We start from the raw sequence: 18793 nt of genomic DNA, 5'->3' as shown, positions 1-18793 counted from the left end.
ATCTAAACAAAGCCGCCACCTTGTTCTCATAGCTAAAGATTTGCTTCCATGTAGACTCACATATTGTTGCGGCCAGAATACTTAGTAAGAGACGAAGTCGTACTGCTACTGGTGCCACCCAACCCCAGGCCTAGAACACTTTGCCTGCCAAGACCCAGCTCCTCGCTACATGCTCAGCTGCCAAGCTCAACATTAAGAATAGCGACTCATTAGCGCATGATCTAGATCTCCTGATAGACTCCTAGTCTACGATGAAGATGCATCTGGAACAGGGCGAAAGGTGTGATATTCTCATCAGTCTGTTGTGCTTGGTATAAGAGGGATGCACAGGTCTCTTCACTATCTATCGTATTCATACGGCTCTCAAACTCCTCAAGCTTAGGGTCGAACTACATAGTCAAGCGCAAGTCACAATGAATTATTTCAAGAAAGCCCGGAGCCATGTGCAGGGTGCTATGAATGATGCCCGAGAACTGGCACAACAGATACAACAGGACTATAAGCAGTCTCAAGGGAGCAACGATCAACCCCTTACTACTACCGCCGGATACTACCCGCCCACACCACAGCAGCAGCAGCAGCCTCAGTATTCCTATCCCTCACCCTCCCGCCAATATGAGAATCATGGCTATGAGCCAAAGGTTGCGACCGGAACATTTAACATGGTGCCAATGGCGAACTGTCACACGGATGACGTGGACAGCACGGACCACCCTCTCGAGCGGGGTAATTCATGTATATAAAGGCTGGCTAGGTCCCTTTCTCCATTTCTCGAACTTGGAAGGTTAAGAGGCCCTTTAACGCCATAGCCAATTATTAGATCTTAGGAATGAAGCTATTCCCAAGCCCAGAGATACTCTGCCCTTGTGACACGAACGCTCTGCCTCATAGCTTCAACCCCCCTGCCCATCAGGCCAATACACACTCATATCCGACACCTCCTCCTGAGGAGCCGAAACAAATCTCATACTTCCATCTGAGATCAAAGGGCCAGGCACCATCAGCATCTCCAGCAGGATGTCCCGGGTCCAAGTTCATTTCAGTCGACCTAGTACAATTTTACGTCTTCAAGCCCCAATTCCGGGAGAAGGTAGAAATCATCGAAGACCAATTTGGGATATGCAGCTCGTGTTACGCGGCTCTCGAGCCAGAACTCGCAAGCTACTTCCAGCCCCTGAGTGAGCCCGAAGGGACGCACCCAGATGGTCCCACCAGGGCGCGACAGGCGACATTTAATTGTGACATGGCGCTCCCGGCAGTTAAAGCGCTGTTGCACTACGAATGCGTGCCCAAACGAACAATGGAACCGCTTCTGAACTTTGCAAAGGGCACAACGGAATGGTTCAGTTGCGGTAATAGTAGCCAGCAGATCACGCAACCCGTGGAGTATTACACGGTGAAGGCCATTGACGATATGGCGGTTTGTAAATGGTGCTTCGAGCGAAATATCCGCGGCACCGCATTTGAGCGAGAGTTCACTCTGTGTGGGCCGAGGACAGACTGGATTTGGATTTGCGACTTTGGGATGGGCGGCTATATATACAAGGCAATGCTTCGGGAGCTCGACGGGTCAGGGTCACAGTCCCCGAACATTTCTCGCTTCGTGGAGAATGCCCGTCGACGCATGGCGCTACCACCGTGTCCAGGCGCGGACAACACATTTCCACCGCCTGGGAACGGGGAACGTGTGTTCACGTATGAGGCCGTGGCGGGTAAGTCCGGAGTTTTCTGTCAGGCCTGTTACTGGGATAGAATTCTTGGGACCAGTATGGAACAACTCTTCAACGCTTACACGGAGCTTGGGGACGAATTTCGTGGACAAATCGGGTGCGATATGACGGCCGTTGGATCCCAATTCGCCATGGACGTAGCCATCAAGACTGGGAATGATGCAGCCTGGAGACGGTGTATGGAAGGACGGGGCAAATACCCGCAGTGTGCCGGCGTCCTTGGAGTCGATGAAGAGGACCTCCAGAATCAAGATCAAGATCTTAATAGGTGGTATCATCTCAACGACCACCCCAACATCGAGATCTGCCAATGGTGCTACTGCACCACCGTCGATCTCCTTGGGGCTTCTGGGCTCTTCTCCCCTATTAGCCGGCCTCTGTGCCCAGGCGTCGTACGCATGTGTTTTCTCTCCGTCCCGGAGGACCTCAGCGCCGACACGAGCGATCGTGAGAACTTTGAGAACACGCTCGTCTGGCGCGGTACTATCCTCCGCAACTGGCTGCATCAAGGCTACGAAAAGAATGGCGATTTTACAGCCTTCAGACAAGCGGCGAGTGCCATAGCAGCCCGGCCGCCTCCTTGTTCTGCCGGAAAGCGTGCCCACAAGCCCGCTTCGGGCAGGAAGTGGTACGGCAATAACTTCTACGCAGAGGGAGACTTGCACAAGACGGCCATAGCAGTCTGCGAGGAGTGTTATGATTACTGCATAAAAGGAACATCAATAGAGTGGTTCGTAGGCGCTGACCTAACTGACAAGACGTATGCCGGCTGCCCGAATGGGTTCTGCTGCAACTGTTCCACGAAGCGAGGGCGTACTGAACTACGCCAGGCCTGCCAGAATGGCGTCTTCAACGAGTTCGCCGACTATCTCGCGCGGCGCAGAGAGGTCGAGGCGCGCCGGAAGAAGGTCGACGAGCTCTGCAACGAGCAGGCGAAGAGACAATGGGCTCAGAAGGAGGCGATTGACGCGTCGACGGCAGCGATGCAGGTGAATCTCATGCAGCAACTCAATGCCAACACGAACGCGACAATGATGCGCATCGGCGGCTCCGTTGCCGAGGCCGCAGCACCGGATTACGGCCAGCGGTTCGGGAATTCCAATGTCGGTTATGGCTATCTCACCCATAACGGCGCCGCGGCAGCCCAGGCTAGTGTCGATGCCGCCAAACTGTCGCAACAATCGAAGTATATCTCGACATGGCAGCCTTCGGGGAATACGTGGCAAGATACGCAGGATCTGTTGGCTTTGTCGAAGATGATTCAGGCAGAATGGGAAGCTATTCAGTAGATTATGGGGCTTCGCTTAAATATGTATACCTAACCTAATAATTATATTTCACACAACGCCCACGGTGTGCTTGAAACTTGAGCATATGAATATATTACGAATTTCACTAAAGATGGAAGATAAGACCATGAATGTGTTGGCTGGATATGTCAGAGTCCCAAAGCAAACTAAAGCATATAGAAATTGTTATCTAGCGGATCAATCGTGGTATTTTAATCGTATGCCGGTCTCTACATCGTTATGGTGTATTAGTATTCAATCTAAAGCACCCGTTCACCCATTCTTCTGAGCCATAGGCTGCTCTTGAGAACGTCATAGCCAACGCTCGCCTTTCAACTTCGTATTCTTCAATATCTGAGATATACATCAACAACGCTAGAGAGAGCGATACTAAATTTCAAGATTTCTCATGCAGGCTCATAGATATCGTAGAATTTCGATCCCTTTCAGTATGACTAAATTAGAGCTAGTAATTATTCAATCACGGCATGGAAACACTGTGGATTCACTCTTGACTTGGTCTACTTGGGAAGGACGGAGTGAATGACTATGTAAAAAATAATACAGAAAATGAGTACATGAATAGTCGCAATTGTTAAGCCATGCGGCGCATGAAATTTCCCCATGGCAGATGCTTTGGCAATCTCAAATGCTCAACAGCATATACGGGATAAGATATTCCGGTTTTTAATAATCCTTCATTTTCTCGCTGTTTCGGCGTTAGAGCAGGACAAACTAAACTCCTCTCGTGTCTTGATGAGTTCATTGCGGAATCATGCGAACTCGCTTCAAGTGCTGCTGTCTCATCGTAGAACTACCTCCCTGGGCCGCAAGTATGCATATTCTTCTCATCAGCTCCGTCAGTGACTAAGCCTCAAAGTCCGATACTCCGCATCGGAGAGACTCTGCATCTCTTGTCCCAACAACCCCAATTAGTAACGCACTGCAATCATTTTATAGTCAGCTGTAACGCAATAGCTAACCTATCTAACTTAGGCCCGAGTGATCGGTCTTTCTTCTGGTGCATTCCTAGGCATTCCGGTCGGAGTAAAGCATCAACAATATCCATGCGGCGATAGGCTAACGCCGAAAGGGGTTAATGTCCATCCCGGTTCCCACTTGGTGAACGATTAGGCTTTCTATGCAATCTGCATGACGAACGAAAAGCTATGCAGAGCTGAACAGGTGAGTAACGACGCCTCTGAAGCGCGATGTGCGCTGGGCGGGCGATCGGCTGGGAACCCGATTTGTTCGACTCCGCCTTTGCTCGGCCGGTACTCCGCTTGTGCTCCCCCAACCCTCAATGGTGCCAACTTAAAAGACGCCATAACCCTCGACATTCGAAGAGAGACATTGCCTCAATACCAGCACGACGACATCACAGACATACACAAGGTGACCTAGCTAAGGACTCGGTGTATTAAAGATAATCAATCCTCCACCACCACCACACGGCTACACAGGCGAGGCTTCACAATCACAATCAATCACAATGCCGTTCATCGCGTCCGTCGTGTACCCCGCCGGAACCAAATTCGACATGGAGTATTACCTCGCACACCATGTACATACATATCCAAGACCCATTGTTTCCACAGTGTTAAAAGCTGACTTTATTCTTCTCAAGATGCCCCTTGTCCAGAAGCTATGGGCTCCATTTGGTCTTAAGAGCTGGAAGGTCGCGAAGTACGACAGTGAAGGCGCGCCCTACGTCGTCCAGGCATGGCTCGAGTGGGAGAGCAAGGAGCACTCTAACATGGGAGTCACCAGCGATGACGGAAAAATCGTCTTCGCCGACGTGGAGAAGTTCAGTGACAAGGCTCCCATCATGTTGACGGGTGAACAGGTCGGATCCGCTAGTTGGTAAATGCCACGGGAAAACAAGGACAATATCAGGGAATGGAGATGGATATTTAATGACTCCTTGTAGTGATACGTTCCACTTTTAAGCCGAAGCTCTAGCCTACGATACAATATCTACGACTAGATGAAGCATATGAGCATTCATGATACAATTCCTTTCAAACGCCCCTGCTCCAGATCAGGCATGCTGTTGGTGATTGATTATCGGGAAGAATTGACGTAGGATAGTATCACTCTGAATATCGGTAAGATCAACGCATTTATAAAGCAAACAAATGCGATAGGAAATTTAGGTCATGACAATGAATATTTCGGTCTTATGTCGTTATAAACGCTGTTGTTTGTTAGATCATACATCCAATTTTAACACATGTCATTTTTAGAGCTGAAATAATGAGTCCAAATTTGAAGATCTAGTTCAAATACTGAATTTATAGTGAATTCAAAAAGAATACATCCTCCTACGCATCTAGACCAGTCTCTCCGAGGTTGTCCTATAATTTATACTTGAAATAAGTAGTTTTATGGTGTTGAAGTCATGGTGCAATCTGTTTATAAATTATCAATAATGATTTAGTAAAGCGAGCGTATCTTCTAATGTTAAAGCCGTTGGAACTAGAATACAAGAGCAGAACAATTTGAAACCGACAACACACATCCGTATGCCTCCCCCTAACCTGTATGAGCTGTAGTGATCGTAAAGTCATAAAGTATCTGCCGGACTGAGAGAAGGAGAATAAACAGACCAAAAAAAGACGGCACAGCCGTACCAGTTCCTACTTATCCATTATAGTTCGGTGGAAGTGCTTCCCATCGTACCCTTGTCTTTCGCGTAGGCACGTATTGCTGCATGCGCGGTTTATTTCTACACCTACCCTAACCTATGGAGTTGTGTCTGGCAACCTGGTCAGATGTTGAACGCAGGTGGGGCTGTATAATAACCATTAGACTGCTCGAACGTCTAACGGCGTCGTTTTTGACGTTCAAGATCAGATATATTCTCAAAGGACCCAATCCTGGCGGAACGCTGTCCTTGCGCGTAACCATGTATTGGGAGATAGCTCGAGCCACTGTTCGTAGTGCTGTATTGACGTTCTTGCATCAGTGGGTAGCTTTGCCGTCTATCACAGCTAGTGTGCTCAGACTCATATGTCATGGAGGAAAAAGTACTCTCAGGTGGCGACAGTGGCTGATACCCGTAAAGAGGTCCTGAGATAGTTGTGTTGACGTGGGCAAAGTTTGTCGGAGGAGACGCCGATGGGGTCGACGAACTGGGCCATCCGCTCACATCATGTGTATTTCTGTCATAGCTAAGAGCAATCAGTCTTTGCTTTAGTAATATCAGTTTCATCGCGTACCTCTGCGTATAAGTTCTGGGCGTCTCTATGTTCATTGTATTATACGTGTGTCCCACGATGTTCGACATTCTAGGCTGGTTGTCCCTCATCTGCCCATGACCCGAAGAGTATCCTACAAATTCGGTCGGTGTCTCAACACTTGGTTGAGACAGAGGTGGACTCAGAGGTGGACTCAGAGGCGGAGAAGCGGAATTGGATCTGCTCATGGAGCCACCTGGGCTGCATACTGATATTGAAGCGCTCTCGCTTCGTCTCCTGCAATTATACTTCCGAACGCCCCATTTTATCAGTCGCCCTCTGTACGCGCGTGTCCTGTTCCCGCTTGGATCAGCTGATGATGATTTTCCAGGGGGCAGAGGACTTCGTACGAGGCTTGGAAGTTGTATCTGTCAATCATGGTTTTCCGAACCACGGCCAGCGTGTTTTCTGCGTACAATTTTTTGATAGTAGCTTCGTGTAGATCCCATGGTTTGGTCATAGTGAAGGTAGTTCATTCCAACAGAGTTAGTCTCCATGAAAGTTTGAGGTTGTGATTTGCTCGATAGAGAGGCAAAGGGCATGGGAAGCTATGGAAGCAAAACGTCTCCTCATATCCCCTATTTTCTATGGAGATGACTGGAGATTAGTCGAAGACGGTAGCCAGGCTCCCTTGCTGGGCAGAACTCCAAGAGGGGGTAAATAGCGAGGGATCTATTGCGAACTTATTGCTTGTCACCAAGATGCATCCCTGAGATGCAGGCTCTAGGCAGTTCAGCCATCCTTAGCCCGGCCCAGGTCTTTTTCTATATTCTCTTTGTGGGGTTGCGGTGAGGCTACGAATTAAAACTGTTTCTGGTTGTGAAACAGATAGTCGCCCACGTTCTAGGTCGTGGAAAGAGTACGATGTGATCAGCATGGTATATGCACGCCAATGATAGGCAAAGACAAAGGCATAGTCTCATCCTAAGTATATCCAATTAGTTCCGGCCCCCAGCCACGTTGAATACCCAATATGCATGGGTTGTCGCCTTGAAAAGCAGGGGTTTGATTGGTTCGAGGATGTAATGTAACGTGCTAGGGTGAATAAGGCTGACTGAGTCATTCGCGGTACGATTCGCTCCAGGATTCGGTTATGGGGAGTTCAGGGTTATCCACTTTTAGAGAGTGCGGTGATCAACATATTGATAAGGTCATGTTTCAACTGCTAATCAGTTATTACCACTCTTTCATGTTGATCTTATCTAGCTCATTATCATTCTGTTGAGTGGCTACCGGTGGTGGGCGTTCACGAACCGCTTGGAAAGGACTGCTGCCTAAGATGAGGGGGAAACTAGTGTGTGGTAGGTGACGTTGATCCCGTACCCAATGTCTTACACGTCTTGATTTCGCCCAACAGGTACCTACTCTTTGTGAGATACGAATGATAATGTAAAGCTGATAATGTGGTTGCATTAACTCAGCCACAGAAACCATGCAGGCGACGGGCCGGGAACCAGTAGCTTGGGCCTATCTGGCAAAAGGATTCTACAACATGAAAACCCCAGAGCTCTGTCAGCACTAATAACAAACTGCATTGCCTGTGTAAAGCCCGGAAATGCTGCAGGTGACAATAATATGGTGTGAGGTCGGCCAGGTACAGTTATTGCTTAAGGTAATATGCACACTCACGATAATCAGATATAAGTTGCCGAATAACTCAGAACACTCTGATTCAATATCTCTCGTGTCAGGATGACCAATGAGTGTAAGTGGCTTTGTTGAGGCGGTGGCAACTTTAGGACTATGCCTAGGTCTTCTTCAAAATCCGCACACATCCCCGCATTTACTTGCCCAAAACATATTGATTGCTTTCAGATCCATGCAGGCCAATATGGGATCCAGCAAACCAGCGCGAGGCATACAGATTTTCTCAGATTGATGAAATTCCGAAGCGAGATTTGCAGCTTGAGATGGAACGGGAACTGCACTGTGGGATCTGATGACGAAGTATATAGACTCATCGACATGGGACGCCTTGAATTGGACATCAAGTTTACAATAGCGTTCAACCCCATCTTCAAATTCTTAACTTGCCCTTGATTCCTAGGCATTAAGTGTCTTCTATTGTAAGTAAAAGAAGTATATAAATTTCTTTCTTTGCCTGTTAGGGCTGAGAATTTTTATGAGGGTGTAGGCTTACTTAATTCATCCACATTCACTGAGACTTGTTGACCCATCTACAATCAGACAGGTTGCTCTCTTTATAACGTTATAAGTACACCTAGACGTTCCTATATCCAGTCATTCTCTTCGGACTTCACATGGTGCCTATGCCAGACCCCAATGGCCTGCTGACAGGTTGCAATTGAGATGCTTGTTCCTGTGATAATCGGGGTAGTAAATGACACGTCGCAGTGTACGCATGTGTTCATAGGTGTCCATGTCCTCTTTGAGTTGTAATATTAGGGCATAATCAATGACGCGAGCTTGTCTGCACCACAGGATGTAACATAGGGACTTGAGCAAATTATCGTATGGACGTCGTATATGCAGGTATATAATGGGACATCGAACTCGTGTCCTAGCGGCCTCACATATCCTCACATCTCTAAAGTGTCTTCTTGTTTCAAAGAGAGGTGGAGCCCAAATCGAGCTGTCATAGAGTCGTAGTCCGACAAGGGAGGAATCCCAAGTCGAATGGTACATCACAAACTGGGCATGGATAGACATGGAACATGTGACCTTGATAGATCAGTGATATCCTTTTCCTATGTTGGACGGGTGCAACAGAAGACCTAAGTTGACTCACCGGGAAATACTACCTACTTGCCGAGATGCGGACGTCAAGGCACTCCGCAAGGCAACTTTGTGCTTTTGGCCCTGATATTGGCCCCTGTCATTCATCTCATTTGTGTTCGGATGGCCCATTTCAATTTCCCCGCTTTCTATTCACGTCATCCAGGATGGTGCATGGGCATTTTCTAAAGAGGTTCTTTGCGGCTCTTCGCTATGCGGCCTCATACCTGGTCGAAGCGGCTATTCCTTCCGAAGGTGAAGCACCGCCATGCTGCCTGGAATAGAATGACTTTCGATATAAGCTAACTTCGCCTGAAACGAATAATATTCTTAAAAAAACAAACCAATTCACAATATACGTAGATGGAACGCTCTCAAGTGATTTCTTAGTAATAAATACACATATCATATCCACAGTCAACAACAACAACCCACAAAGAGGGGCGGGCAGCAAAATCAGCCTTGCGAACGCCGATGCGGGCCGCGGTACAACACCCCTGTCTCTATCTCACCTTTGGTTGCCTTACCCCGTACCTACCTGGCAAGCATGCATCTATCCCGTCGCATCCATGGTTGTGGGAGAGGCATAGCAAGGGACGGGGAGGGGAGCCACGCTTGAAGCTCTATCTTACCTATCTAGCTGATCTTACCTGTTTCCAGAATGCCTGATCACCTTAAACACCAACCAGCCCGCCACGCGTGCGTAGCATGGCCATGCATGGGAAAAGGCATTTTAAGAAGTAGGTAGTGAGGTACTCGATGACTCCAGGTTATATCGCCCTAGAGTTGTATTCATAACGTGTATATGTTGTGTACGTCTAGACTTATAGGGCAGAAGACGGTGTAATTATAAGTAAGTAGGACTCGGCTCAGACTCACCTACATGCAGTAGTAGGATACCGGCAACGAACCCCAACAAGTAGTCAGGCACCAAAAGCTACACTACCTGACCTGAGTCACACCCGGAAAATCTCCGCAATAAGCATACTCTCGGCACGGTGAGTTCTCTTTTTCTAGAATTTCTACAGCATGTTCCCTTCCCTTTCAAGTCCCTTGCAAGTCCCTTCGCCCCCTCCTCCTCAATTCCGGCACACGCGGAACAAGTCGTTAACGTAGAACATCGCTACCAGTCAGGTTGATCACTTGACCTTATCTATCGGCTGAATATAGCTACTGTAACATTACCTCTGTCCGTCAACCAACCACCACTCTATGTCTACCTATGCAATGGAATTGTAGTTACAGTTGTAGTGCATTCAAGGTCGTACCTAATAGCATTTACTTGTCGAGCGGTTCGCCCTTCGCCCTGTGCCCTGTGCCCTGTGCCCTGTGCCCTGTGCCCTGTGCCCTGTGCCCTGTGCCCTTCGCCCTTCAGGCAACACAGGGACTCCTCCTATTATACGCCTCAGATGCCCTTGATGTGACTCTTCCGCTGATGAACACAATACACTCCACACCTCTATTCCCTCTCATCCATCCATTCTACACGCCCTGACGTACTTCAAATCACACCATCGAGTTCCCTTTCACCCTACACCGCCTTATACCACCCTATCTACATCTTCCGCGACCTCCGGCTCAGCAATACAGAATTCGACATGTGGTATTATCTCAAATCGCAATGAGCGAGAAAGGTATACTTATTCTCGGCAACAAATGATAGGATCAACCAATAAATGGCGGCCTCTGTTAAAAGAAAAAAAAGAAACAAATGGGAATATCTCATCACGACGGTAGTAGTAAGCTATGACGCAAACCCAAAGACAAGAAAAGATAAGACGAATATTAGAATTTCCAATTTTCAATATTAGTCATCCCACGTGCGCCCCTCCACCCACCCCCCCTTCTTCCAAGCAGCGAAATCCACCTTGTTCTGTTTCATCCATGGCCATAACAGCCCGCTTTTTCCTTCCATCGATCGGACGGAGAATTTTGACCGTCCGTCGGCCGAAGGTAAATCATAATAGGCTCGGTGTCTGATAGGTAGGTAGGTAGGTAAATAATGATGGCCCGCGTCTGCCTAGCGCAGAGCCTCATAACATGCCCATTCCGCCTGAAGTTGCCTTGTGCGCGCCTAACTAAGCCCACACCTCCACCTGTGCTGCAACCCAGCCCAACCTCCTGCTACACCTTCTCAGGAGGATTTAATGTTAGCTTAGTATATACCCCGACTTTCTACCAATCATAGCTGTATGTCCGTTAAGATATGGCTATATCTTAGCTACACTCTAGCTATGCCCTCGTGATTGCCCAGTTATACGGTGGTGATGGTATAAGAGTAGTGGAATCATTGGTTTTTGTATTGCGCTAATATTGAAGATTACCAAATATTACCTAGGTATTAATAGGGGAAGAAAACGACAAGAAGGGAGGGGCTGCTCAAATGCCAAGCTGCAGGCAAATTACATGATTCATCTCTCGTGACGGAAAGTGGTCTTAGTTCGTCAATTCAAACCGAGGTTCTCCTTGTGTCCTTGCCAGGTGACTCCTCACATATCTCAAAATGGGCTTTCAGTTTGCTGGTGCTACCTTGCCGGGAACGAGGAATCGTCCACGTGGTACGCCTCTAGCCCACGGTTTTCTTCTCCTCATTCGCAGGAGTAGTAGGACCAGAAGCAACCTTTTCCGTTGGTGACATGGCTGTAGGGCTGCTTACAGTTTCAGCCCCGGTGATGCCCGCTTCTTGTTCCTTGTGTCCAGAATCAACCTTGGAGGTCTTGGAGCTCGTCGAGCCGTGAGACTCGGTACCTACTATAGGCGATCCTGGGGTACTTTCGTACATAGAGCCGGTAGAGCCAGCAGCGACGCTGATGGCTTCGAACCACTTCTGAGCATCGGCGGGTGAGTGGGCCTTGAAAGCAAGCTCTGAAGTGCCAGCAAGCTTGCTGCTGAAGCTCTTGCCTCTGTCTTTCCCCTTGACATTGAATTTGTCCCCATTAGGCACACCAATGACAGCGTCGGGCAGATAGATTGACAGTTCAGGTTTCGGGTCGTGTTGCAAATTGTCGTCGTCTTTGAATTCATGAAGATATTTCGACGGCGTTACGACATAATAAGCAGACTGGGTGCCCCAAGAAAGCTTGTTGCGCGACTTGCGTTCGAGACTCCCTTCGATCAAGGGTTTGGTCGACCCGTGGTCTTGGTTTGCGAATGTGACAGCGTCTAGACTCCTCGGGGGGTCATTAGGGTTTACCAAGCGCTGTGCATTTCGTTGAGTAAACCCTTTCCATTCAAAATCGCCAGGGATGCGCTGTGCTGCACCGAGCATATCAGCATACAGAGCTCGAGTCTTTTCGGCCTGACCACCGGCAACTTGGTTGAAAGCCTCCATGACCTCCTGAACAACTTGAATAATATGAGCTTCGAAGGCCTGAAACCCTTCTTGGACATGAAGCAGATCGTTGCTATGGTTGTTCTCTGCGATAATCTGCTTGTTCAGCCGGTGGATCACCCCACGCTTGAGTACATAGGGGTCATCAGTGGGATGCAGTTTTCCCCCAGTGGATTCAAATGACGCTGAGTGTTGTCCAAGAAGCTCGATGTGCTTCTGGGTTGCATTCCTTGCCTTCTCAATTTCCTTAGCGCCTTTGTCGGCCCCATGAGAGACTTCCTTGTGTTTGGCTTTGATTTCCTTATGCAAGCGTTCAAGGATGGGAAGTACGGTGCCTTTCAGTGTTTTCTCAGTCTCGGTGTTGGAGTTGACTAGGGCCTGTTCACAGTCAGCCTTGCATTCCCTAAAGGGTGTAAAATCGAGCAACTGACCTGTGTATTGACTCGCATATTCTCAAAGAACCCAGCAACGCCACCAAGCCCCTGATCGAAGTGATGGCCCTCTCTTAAAGGGTGTGAGATTGTTTTGAGTACCTTCTCATACTCCTTGGCATGAACCTTGTGAACCTTTTCCACAGCCCCAACATAGTCCTCCAGGTATACAACAGCGTGTTTCCACGCTTGCAGCCTTTCTGTAAGCAGCCCTGCGGTCTAGAGGCAACATCCATCCGGTTAGTGTCACGATATGGAAACGATCAGAATGCGACTCACGGTGGTAGGGTCGATTTCGGGGACGGCATCGTCACTGCCGAAGGTCGTGCCCTGCCTTAGAGGCATTGACTTCGAATCACCGCTCATAGTAACTGGGGCCAATGGGGCTAGTATATAGTTTGGGTATTAAGTACGTAGGGAGCGCGCGTAGAAGGGATTGTGGCCGCTCGTCGCTCGTTCTCGTGGATCGGATGGCACAAAATTGCCGGTACGGTGGGAAACTGGGGATGATATGGCGACGAGGGAGTCGTGGTACTTTAGCAAGGGATTGATTGGCGTAGTGCCAGGGCAAGCGATCAGTGTCGTCACAGTCGCGGACGAAGCCAGCGCGCGGGGCTTGCTCGGGGGAATGAATCAAATCTAGCAACGAAAAGTGATGATGTTAGCGCTGGCTAGCACAAAATTGTGATGTCGCTATTGGGGGAGCGGACCCCTGTGTCGATCACGACAGCTGTTGCTGGACTGGCATCAAAGAGCGGTTCCAGTGGCCTGATCCAGATACCTACCCTCAATGCTGCTTTCAACATCTCTCTCCGTTCTGTACCATACCGCCTATGACGATGATTAGCTTAGTGGCAGTACCCTGAATAAGCTAGCGCAGATCGAGCCCCGCAGTATCTACGGCGAGCGCCCACGCTAAGCGAAGAGAATTAAGGGTGATCTAGGTAATAGTAGGTAGGCCACGAGAATGCGAGGAGAAGATGTATCGATGATGGAATGGGCAAATCAATGATGCCAAGGCCATGATCTCTTAAGCGATAAGAGACACTTCGTTGATCAGGCGGACATCAGATGAGCAAGTCACGAAGAGCGCGGCACGCCCCTGCCAATCTCCTTCTCTTCTTTCCCTGAATCTGGCGAAGGGGCTCAGGGTCAAGCCTGTGACGTCATTAGATCCGATAGCGGTTGAACCCTCCAACCTTGTACCTAGCCTAACTGATTCATCTTCTATCTACTACAACGAAGACAGGTTATGATATCGTTATGATATAGAGTATGTAGTAGACCCGGGTATTGCTCCAAGGTATACTACGTATACAAATACAGATTGAACACCGCTTTACTTGAAACAGCGAATATATATTGCCGTTCCATCTTGCTATGCCTTGCGCTAAATACACTGATTGTGGTATTATTTATCATCAGAAACCCCTGGCCAGCCATAGATGAGGAGAGAGAAAAAGGGGAGGAAAACAAAGTGCAGCCGTCTAAATGAGATTATCCCCTAATGCACTGGTCTATTATCATTCAGTCCTGTCAATCCTGTAACCCAACACCAACCATGCCCATATTATGCCATTTATATGCCTTTAAACGCCGCGATGATGATATTTGAATGCCCAGCCGGATGTTAAACGCAGCCGCTGAGTCGAGTGAGTCCGTGTCGTTGCACGAATCAGGAAGAAGTACCCCTATGCGGTGAAAGCCTTGATCGACGTTCGCCACTGAAGCTGCCAATGGTAATATGACTTTGATGGCTAGGGAAAAAGCTGAATCCATTCACGTGGTTTCGACCGCCACTTGATGCTCTTCTATGCCTGACGGATTCGCTGTTCGACGTTAGGTCTACAGAGTCTTCTGTGATCGTTTCCATGGGGTCTGCGACGACTTGAGTGGGGGAGCTCGGCGCACTCATTGCTGCATTATAGTCCGGAAGCGCGAAAAAATCGTTAGCGCTAGATGTCCTAGGAAGGGGTGTTTTCGTCGCTGTCGTGTAGCTGGGAACCTTGCTCAGTTGTTCCATGTTCGGAAACTCTGTGTGGGCGGGTGGTGTTTGGTGGCCAGAGTATCCAACATGCTCCTCCTCGCTCGTCCGTCGAGACAATTCGGGGGAGTGGTGTGACGAGTGCTCTGTGCTGGTGTGGTGATCGTGAGGATGATGAGGCGTCATCGCGCCTGAGCCTGGATCGGTTTGTGGCAGGAAATACGTGCGGTCCTGGCCAGCTTCAAGTGACACGCTCTGCAGCCTGGACGATAGAGCAGCGGGGGTGATGCCAGCGCCATAGGCTAGAGGTGCCAAGTTATCTGTTGATCCTGCCCGCGAAAGAGCGTAGAAGGGAGTGCTGATACCACTTTGCACCCCTGGTGTCATGATACCGCTGAGATCTACATCGTCATAGAGCTGATCAAGTATGTGCTGACCGTATCCAGGCGGTGCCATATTTCTCGAATCGTCCAATGCTGTGTCTGACGTGCCAGCCGACGCCGAAACAAGGTTGCCCTCGTCATCCAATGGCATGTTAGGTGAGATAAAGATGGCGACAGGCAGTGTAGCTCGGAGCTGTTTTTAAGTTAGTCGGCGCCAGTAATATGAAGGTAACGTAAATGTTGGGGGCATACCTCAGAGACATGGCCGTCCGGGTTGTTAAGAGCAACAGTTAGTTTAAGCTTGTGTCTAATTTTGATGCCTTGAACAGTGCAGTCTTGTATGCACTTGTTCAACTTCTTTGGCAACGGTAAGTCTTGCTTGACAACCCATCCTTCTTGTTCACTTTCTTCAATTATGTCTTGCCAATTGTTTTCCCGCGTCACTTCTAGGTTCCATGATGCTACCTCCCGATCGTGCTTGTGCATTCTCAAGGGGTGCCCCGATCCAGAAACTGTAAACTCTTGTGTCTCAAACATTTTAACCGACACAACTCCCATCTCCAACCCCTTCAGAAGCGGAGTGAAGCGCATCTCAAGGGGCACGCTGCTGCCGAATACAACGGCCTTTTGGGGAATGGAGACAGAATATTCGACCTTGTTGGGCCACACGTTTTCCACACTCATAGCGTGGTTCAACTCCAAGGCCGCAGGGTCCAAAGTCCGGATAATGCGTAACCGTTTGAAGGCATGTAGGTTCTTGGCTAATTTGCCACGAGAAACCGTAGCTTTAAAGAGATAAGTGATGCCTGTTTGGTAAAGGCCTTCAATACTTTCAGGCGTGTCGCCTGGGAGCATCAACTCAAACGGCCACTCATAGTTGCCTGGTCCCAGGATATTATGGTGATTTGTCTCGCCAACAAAAGGCGCCCAGGAATGCTTCAAGAGAGTGGTCGTTCGGTCAACCTTCTGGTTGTGGATACCTGTTGGCGTTTGCCTGCCATCTAGCCAGGCTATCCGGCAATGACCTGTGAGTCGTAGGTGGACATCCTCTACCTTCAATGATTCCCTCAAGCACAGCACGACGACGCCCTTCAGAAGTTGGCCAGATGCTTCGTGTTCACTCCCGCGAAATACGACAAAATCATTGTCAAGCCTACACGTGACTCAGTCAGTCATTGCAATCGCTTCTAGGTTATTACTGCCAACAGTAAAAAAAAAAAAAATTGACACTTTGAAACTTACCGTATCTGGAACAGTGAGCAGGAACGGTTACCATGTGCGCCAAATGGGTTGAATGACGGCATCTTTGTCGCCGAACTTGCGAGCCGAAAGATGCTATGTTGAGAAGGAGTGAGATGCCGCGATACAATGAGTTCAATGAGTTGGGTAGCTGATCCTCCCAAGAGATCACGAGACTTGCGGTGGTGAGCCGAGTCATGCAACCCAAATTGCGCTCATGTAAGCAAAGCAAAGCGAATTTGGAGACGGCGGGTGGCGTGCAGCGGCGATACCGACAAAGTAAGATGAAAAAACGCCCCTTGCAGTTTTGCCGACAGATTGAAAAGGCAATGGGGGTTTGCCTGGCGATTTTTCTTGGCTCCTTGAATGAGATAAATAAAATGGAGAAGTACGTCGACGAGGCACTGTTGCTCGTAAAAAGTGCGCAATGCTTAGTTCGAATTTATCTATTGGCCCAGGCACCCGACCTAACTAGAATTAAGTTGGATGGTGTTATGGGGGCAGCGTGTATCCCCCTAGGAACAAAGATAACTCTATTTTTCTGTAGATAGAGCAGTAGTTGGAGCCCTTGAGGGCGCTAGAGTATGACGAAAAAGGAACTTCAAGCTTCAGTAAAGAAAGCAGCGTAGAAGTTTTGAGTGGGCTTGTTTATTCTGTCGTCACACAAGTGGAATTTCCAAGACTTGGAGAATGAGACTTGGAGAATTTGCGACAAGATATTCCTAGGATAGGACGGAACACGGAGAAGCAGTCACGGTTACCAGCCAACTCGGAGTGATTCAAGGAGCTGCTGCAACATGTAAATACTCGCCGTCTTCGGGAGCTAGGGACGAGGGACGAGTGGCGACCACAAACGGCCCGCTCTTCTGTTACGAAAAAAACAAGGAAGCCCGTACTGTAGAAAGACTGTACAGTTCTGGTGCGGCGACATCCGGCCGCGCGGGCGCGAGCAGGTAAAGTCAATGCTGACCTTTCCCTTTCTTGGGTACCGTTTGCAAGATTCAGTCCACGGTGGAACGGTGGAACGGCAATGGCTTCGACGACCAGAGACGACCAACTGCAGGGGGTGCTCTCGGTGCACGGCGGCGGAGGGGCTGTCCGCCGGGGTCTGGGCCAGGACACTCTGTTGTCCAATTACTACCTATGTTGGTACTTAAGTGCACCTCTTTTCTTGACGGGGGCGCCCTGTCATTACATGTACATAGATAGTACCTACAGATACGTGCATGGTTTGGATCGACTGTTACATGTGAATGAATATGTGGCATTCCCAGTTACGGATGAGTAGCGTTGTATTCTTCATTCCCCTCTCGTCTCCTGCTTGACTCCCCAGAGAACTCCCTTTGCATACCTACGAAGTATGGATTGCATACGTAACATAGTGGCTCAGAGCTCCTAGAAACCAACCATTAGGTACCTACCTGGTAGTCGAAGAGGCTGAATGGGTGGATAGCTAGATGCGTACTGTACTGTACTTTTTCTCGCAGTGGATACGCACCAAGGTGGTGCGAATCAACGATCTAGACTGAAAACAACGATACGGACCGCAGGTGGACGTTACTATGTAAGTAGAAGCATATGCGATAACACTACTACTATACATTGAAGCGGCATTCTGTTCGCATCTTTCTGCGTCTTAGTATGTGAAAGCCCATATAAATTTAGACAACAAGCCGAAAGATGAATATTTCTCACGGTTGCAAGCCATCATAGCTACCATGGCTTCAAGGAGCGTTGAACTTGCGGGAAAAGGAAAGCCGATGCGGTGCGATGCCTCGACTCTAACCCGCCACAACGGCTCAGCTGATGTTCCTGGCACGCTGCGGCTTATGTTGCATCATATAACCCAGTGCAGAAGAGATCGTTACTTGCTACCTAAGTAACTGGGCATGCATGGTAGGCAGGTATATATCGGTATGCCACCAAAGTTGCCATGTTCGTCAAAGGTGCCTGCATGCTGACCTGCAGTTACTGTATGAATAGGTGCATACAATGAGCCAGGATCGGCAAATCTTTAAGCCTGCGTTGCCTTCTTGGTCATGGCGACATGTACACTACGATGCAGCAGCACCATACGATTGTACACATTAGGCTGTTGCCGAAATCATCCGATCGTACTATCAATCGGTCTGATGAGCTGCGGAATGGTCGTGCGCCTTACCTCACGAGACGTGCTGGAGTCGTTGATGCTTGCGAATTGAGCGGAGCGTCTCAAAACAAAGATAAGACTGGAGACTTCGAGCTCTAGACCGACGCAGACCGACGCGAACCGACCTGACAGACACAGCTAAACCTTGGCGATCAGATAGATTATTGTATCTTCATCTAGGATCTGCCTCGGTCAATCCCCCCACGGTGGCTAGCTAGCCGCCTTCTGTCTAAGTGCATGATGCTTGCGACCATATCAGACACTTACCAACCTACCTAGTAG

General features: G+C 48.9%; 5 protein-coding genes across 5 annotated transcripts; 2 read left to right on the top strand and 3 right to left on the bottom strand.

Moving 5' to 3' along the window:
- Window positions 1-413: 413 nt before the first annotated feature.
- F5B22DRAFT_636797 (uncharacterized protein) lies at window positions 414-3019 on the top strand (the record flags this gene model as incomplete). Its single annotated transcript, XM_047977343.1, has 2 exons — window positions 414-726; window positions 1017-3019. 2 exons carry the CDS (start codon window positions 414-416, stop codon window positions 3017-3019), a joined length of 2316 nt encoding a protein of 771 aa, XP_047830262.1.
- A 905-nt stretch (window positions 3020-3924) lies between these two features.
- Window positions 3925-5265, top strand: F5B22DRAFT_609164 (uncharacterized protein). Its single transcript, XM_047975119.1, has 2 exons — window positions 3925-4583; window positions 4647-5265. Exons 1-2 carry the CDS (start codon window positions 4512-4514, stop codon window positions 4884-4886), a joined length of 312 nt encoding a protein of 103 aa, XP_047830261.1. The 5' UTR covers window positions 3925-4511; the 3' UTR covers window positions 4887-5265.
- Window positions 5266-5843: 578 nt separating this feature from the next.
- On the bottom strand, window positions 5844-6718 carry F5B22DRAFT_647148 (uncharacterized protein; the record flags this gene model as incomplete). Its single annotated transcript, XM_047978827.1, has 3 exons — window positions 5844-6192; window positions 6241-6552; window positions 6609-6718. The coding sequence occupies 3 exons, from the start codon at window positions 6716-6718 to the stop codon at window positions 5844-5846; spliced, it is 771 nt and encodes a 256-aa protein (XP_047830260.1).
- A 4842-nt stretch (window positions 6719-11560) lies between these two features.
- Window positions 11561-13101, bottom strand: F5B22DRAFT_636796 (PH domain-containing protein; the record flags this gene model as incomplete). The annotated part of the gene is made up of 3 exons (XM_047977342.1): window positions 11561-12703; window positions 12757-12975; window positions 13036-13101. 3 exons carry the CDS (start codon window positions 13099-13101, stop codon window positions 11561-11563), a joined length of 1428 nt encoding a protein of 475 aa, XP_047830259.1.
- A 959-nt stretch (window positions 13102-14060) lies between these two features.
- Window positions 14061-16895, bottom strand: F5B22DRAFT_210427 (arrestin). Its single transcript, XM_047969674.1, has 3 exons — window positions 16366-16895; window positions 15376-16276; window positions 14061-15316 (listed from the first exon to the last, which is right to left on the bottom strand). The coding sequence occupies exons 1-3, from the start codon at window positions 16425-16427 to the stop codon at window positions 14432-14434; spliced, it is 1848 nt and encodes a 615-aa protein (XP_047830258.1). The 5' UTR covers window positions 16428-16895; the 3' UTR covers window positions 14061-14431.
- Between the last annotated feature and the right edge of the window lie 1898 nt (window positions 16896-18793).

This window comes from Xylaria bambusicola (assembly GCF_022495145.1).
Source record: "Xylaria bambusicola strain CBS 139988 unplaced genomic scaffold F5B22scaffold_24, whole genome shotgun sequence".
In the NCBI taxonomy this organism is placed as follows: Eukaryota; Fungi; Ascomycota; class Sordariomycetes; order Xylariales; family Xylariaceae; genus Xylaria; species Xylaria bambusicola.
Note: the sequence above shows the minus strand (reverse complement) of the source record. Positions and strands in the feature narration are given on the sequence as shown.

Bases quoted from the DNA above. Each gene is read 5' to 3' on its own strand.
- F5B22DRAFT_609164 (XM_047975119.1), top strand. From the start codon at position 4,512: ATGCCGTTCATCGCGTCCGTCGTGTACCCCGCCGGAACCAAATTCGAC. The intron at 4,584-4,646 runs GTACATACATAT...ATTCTTCTCAAG, and splicing joins AGTATTACCTCGCACACCAT to ATGCCCCTTGTCCAGAAGCT.
- F5B22DRAFT_210427 (XM_047969674.1), bottom strand. From the start codon at position 16,427: ATGCCGTCATTCAACCCATTTGGCGCACATGGTAACCGTTCCTGCTCA. The intron at 16,277-16,365 runs GTAAGTTTCAAA...AGTCACGTGTAG, and splicing joins TGCTCACTGTTCCAGATACG to GCTTGACAATGATTTTGTCG. The intron at 15,317-15,375 runs GTATGCCCCCAA...ACTTAAAAACAG, and splicing joins CGGACGGCCATGTCTCTGAG to CTCCGAGCTACACTGCCTGT.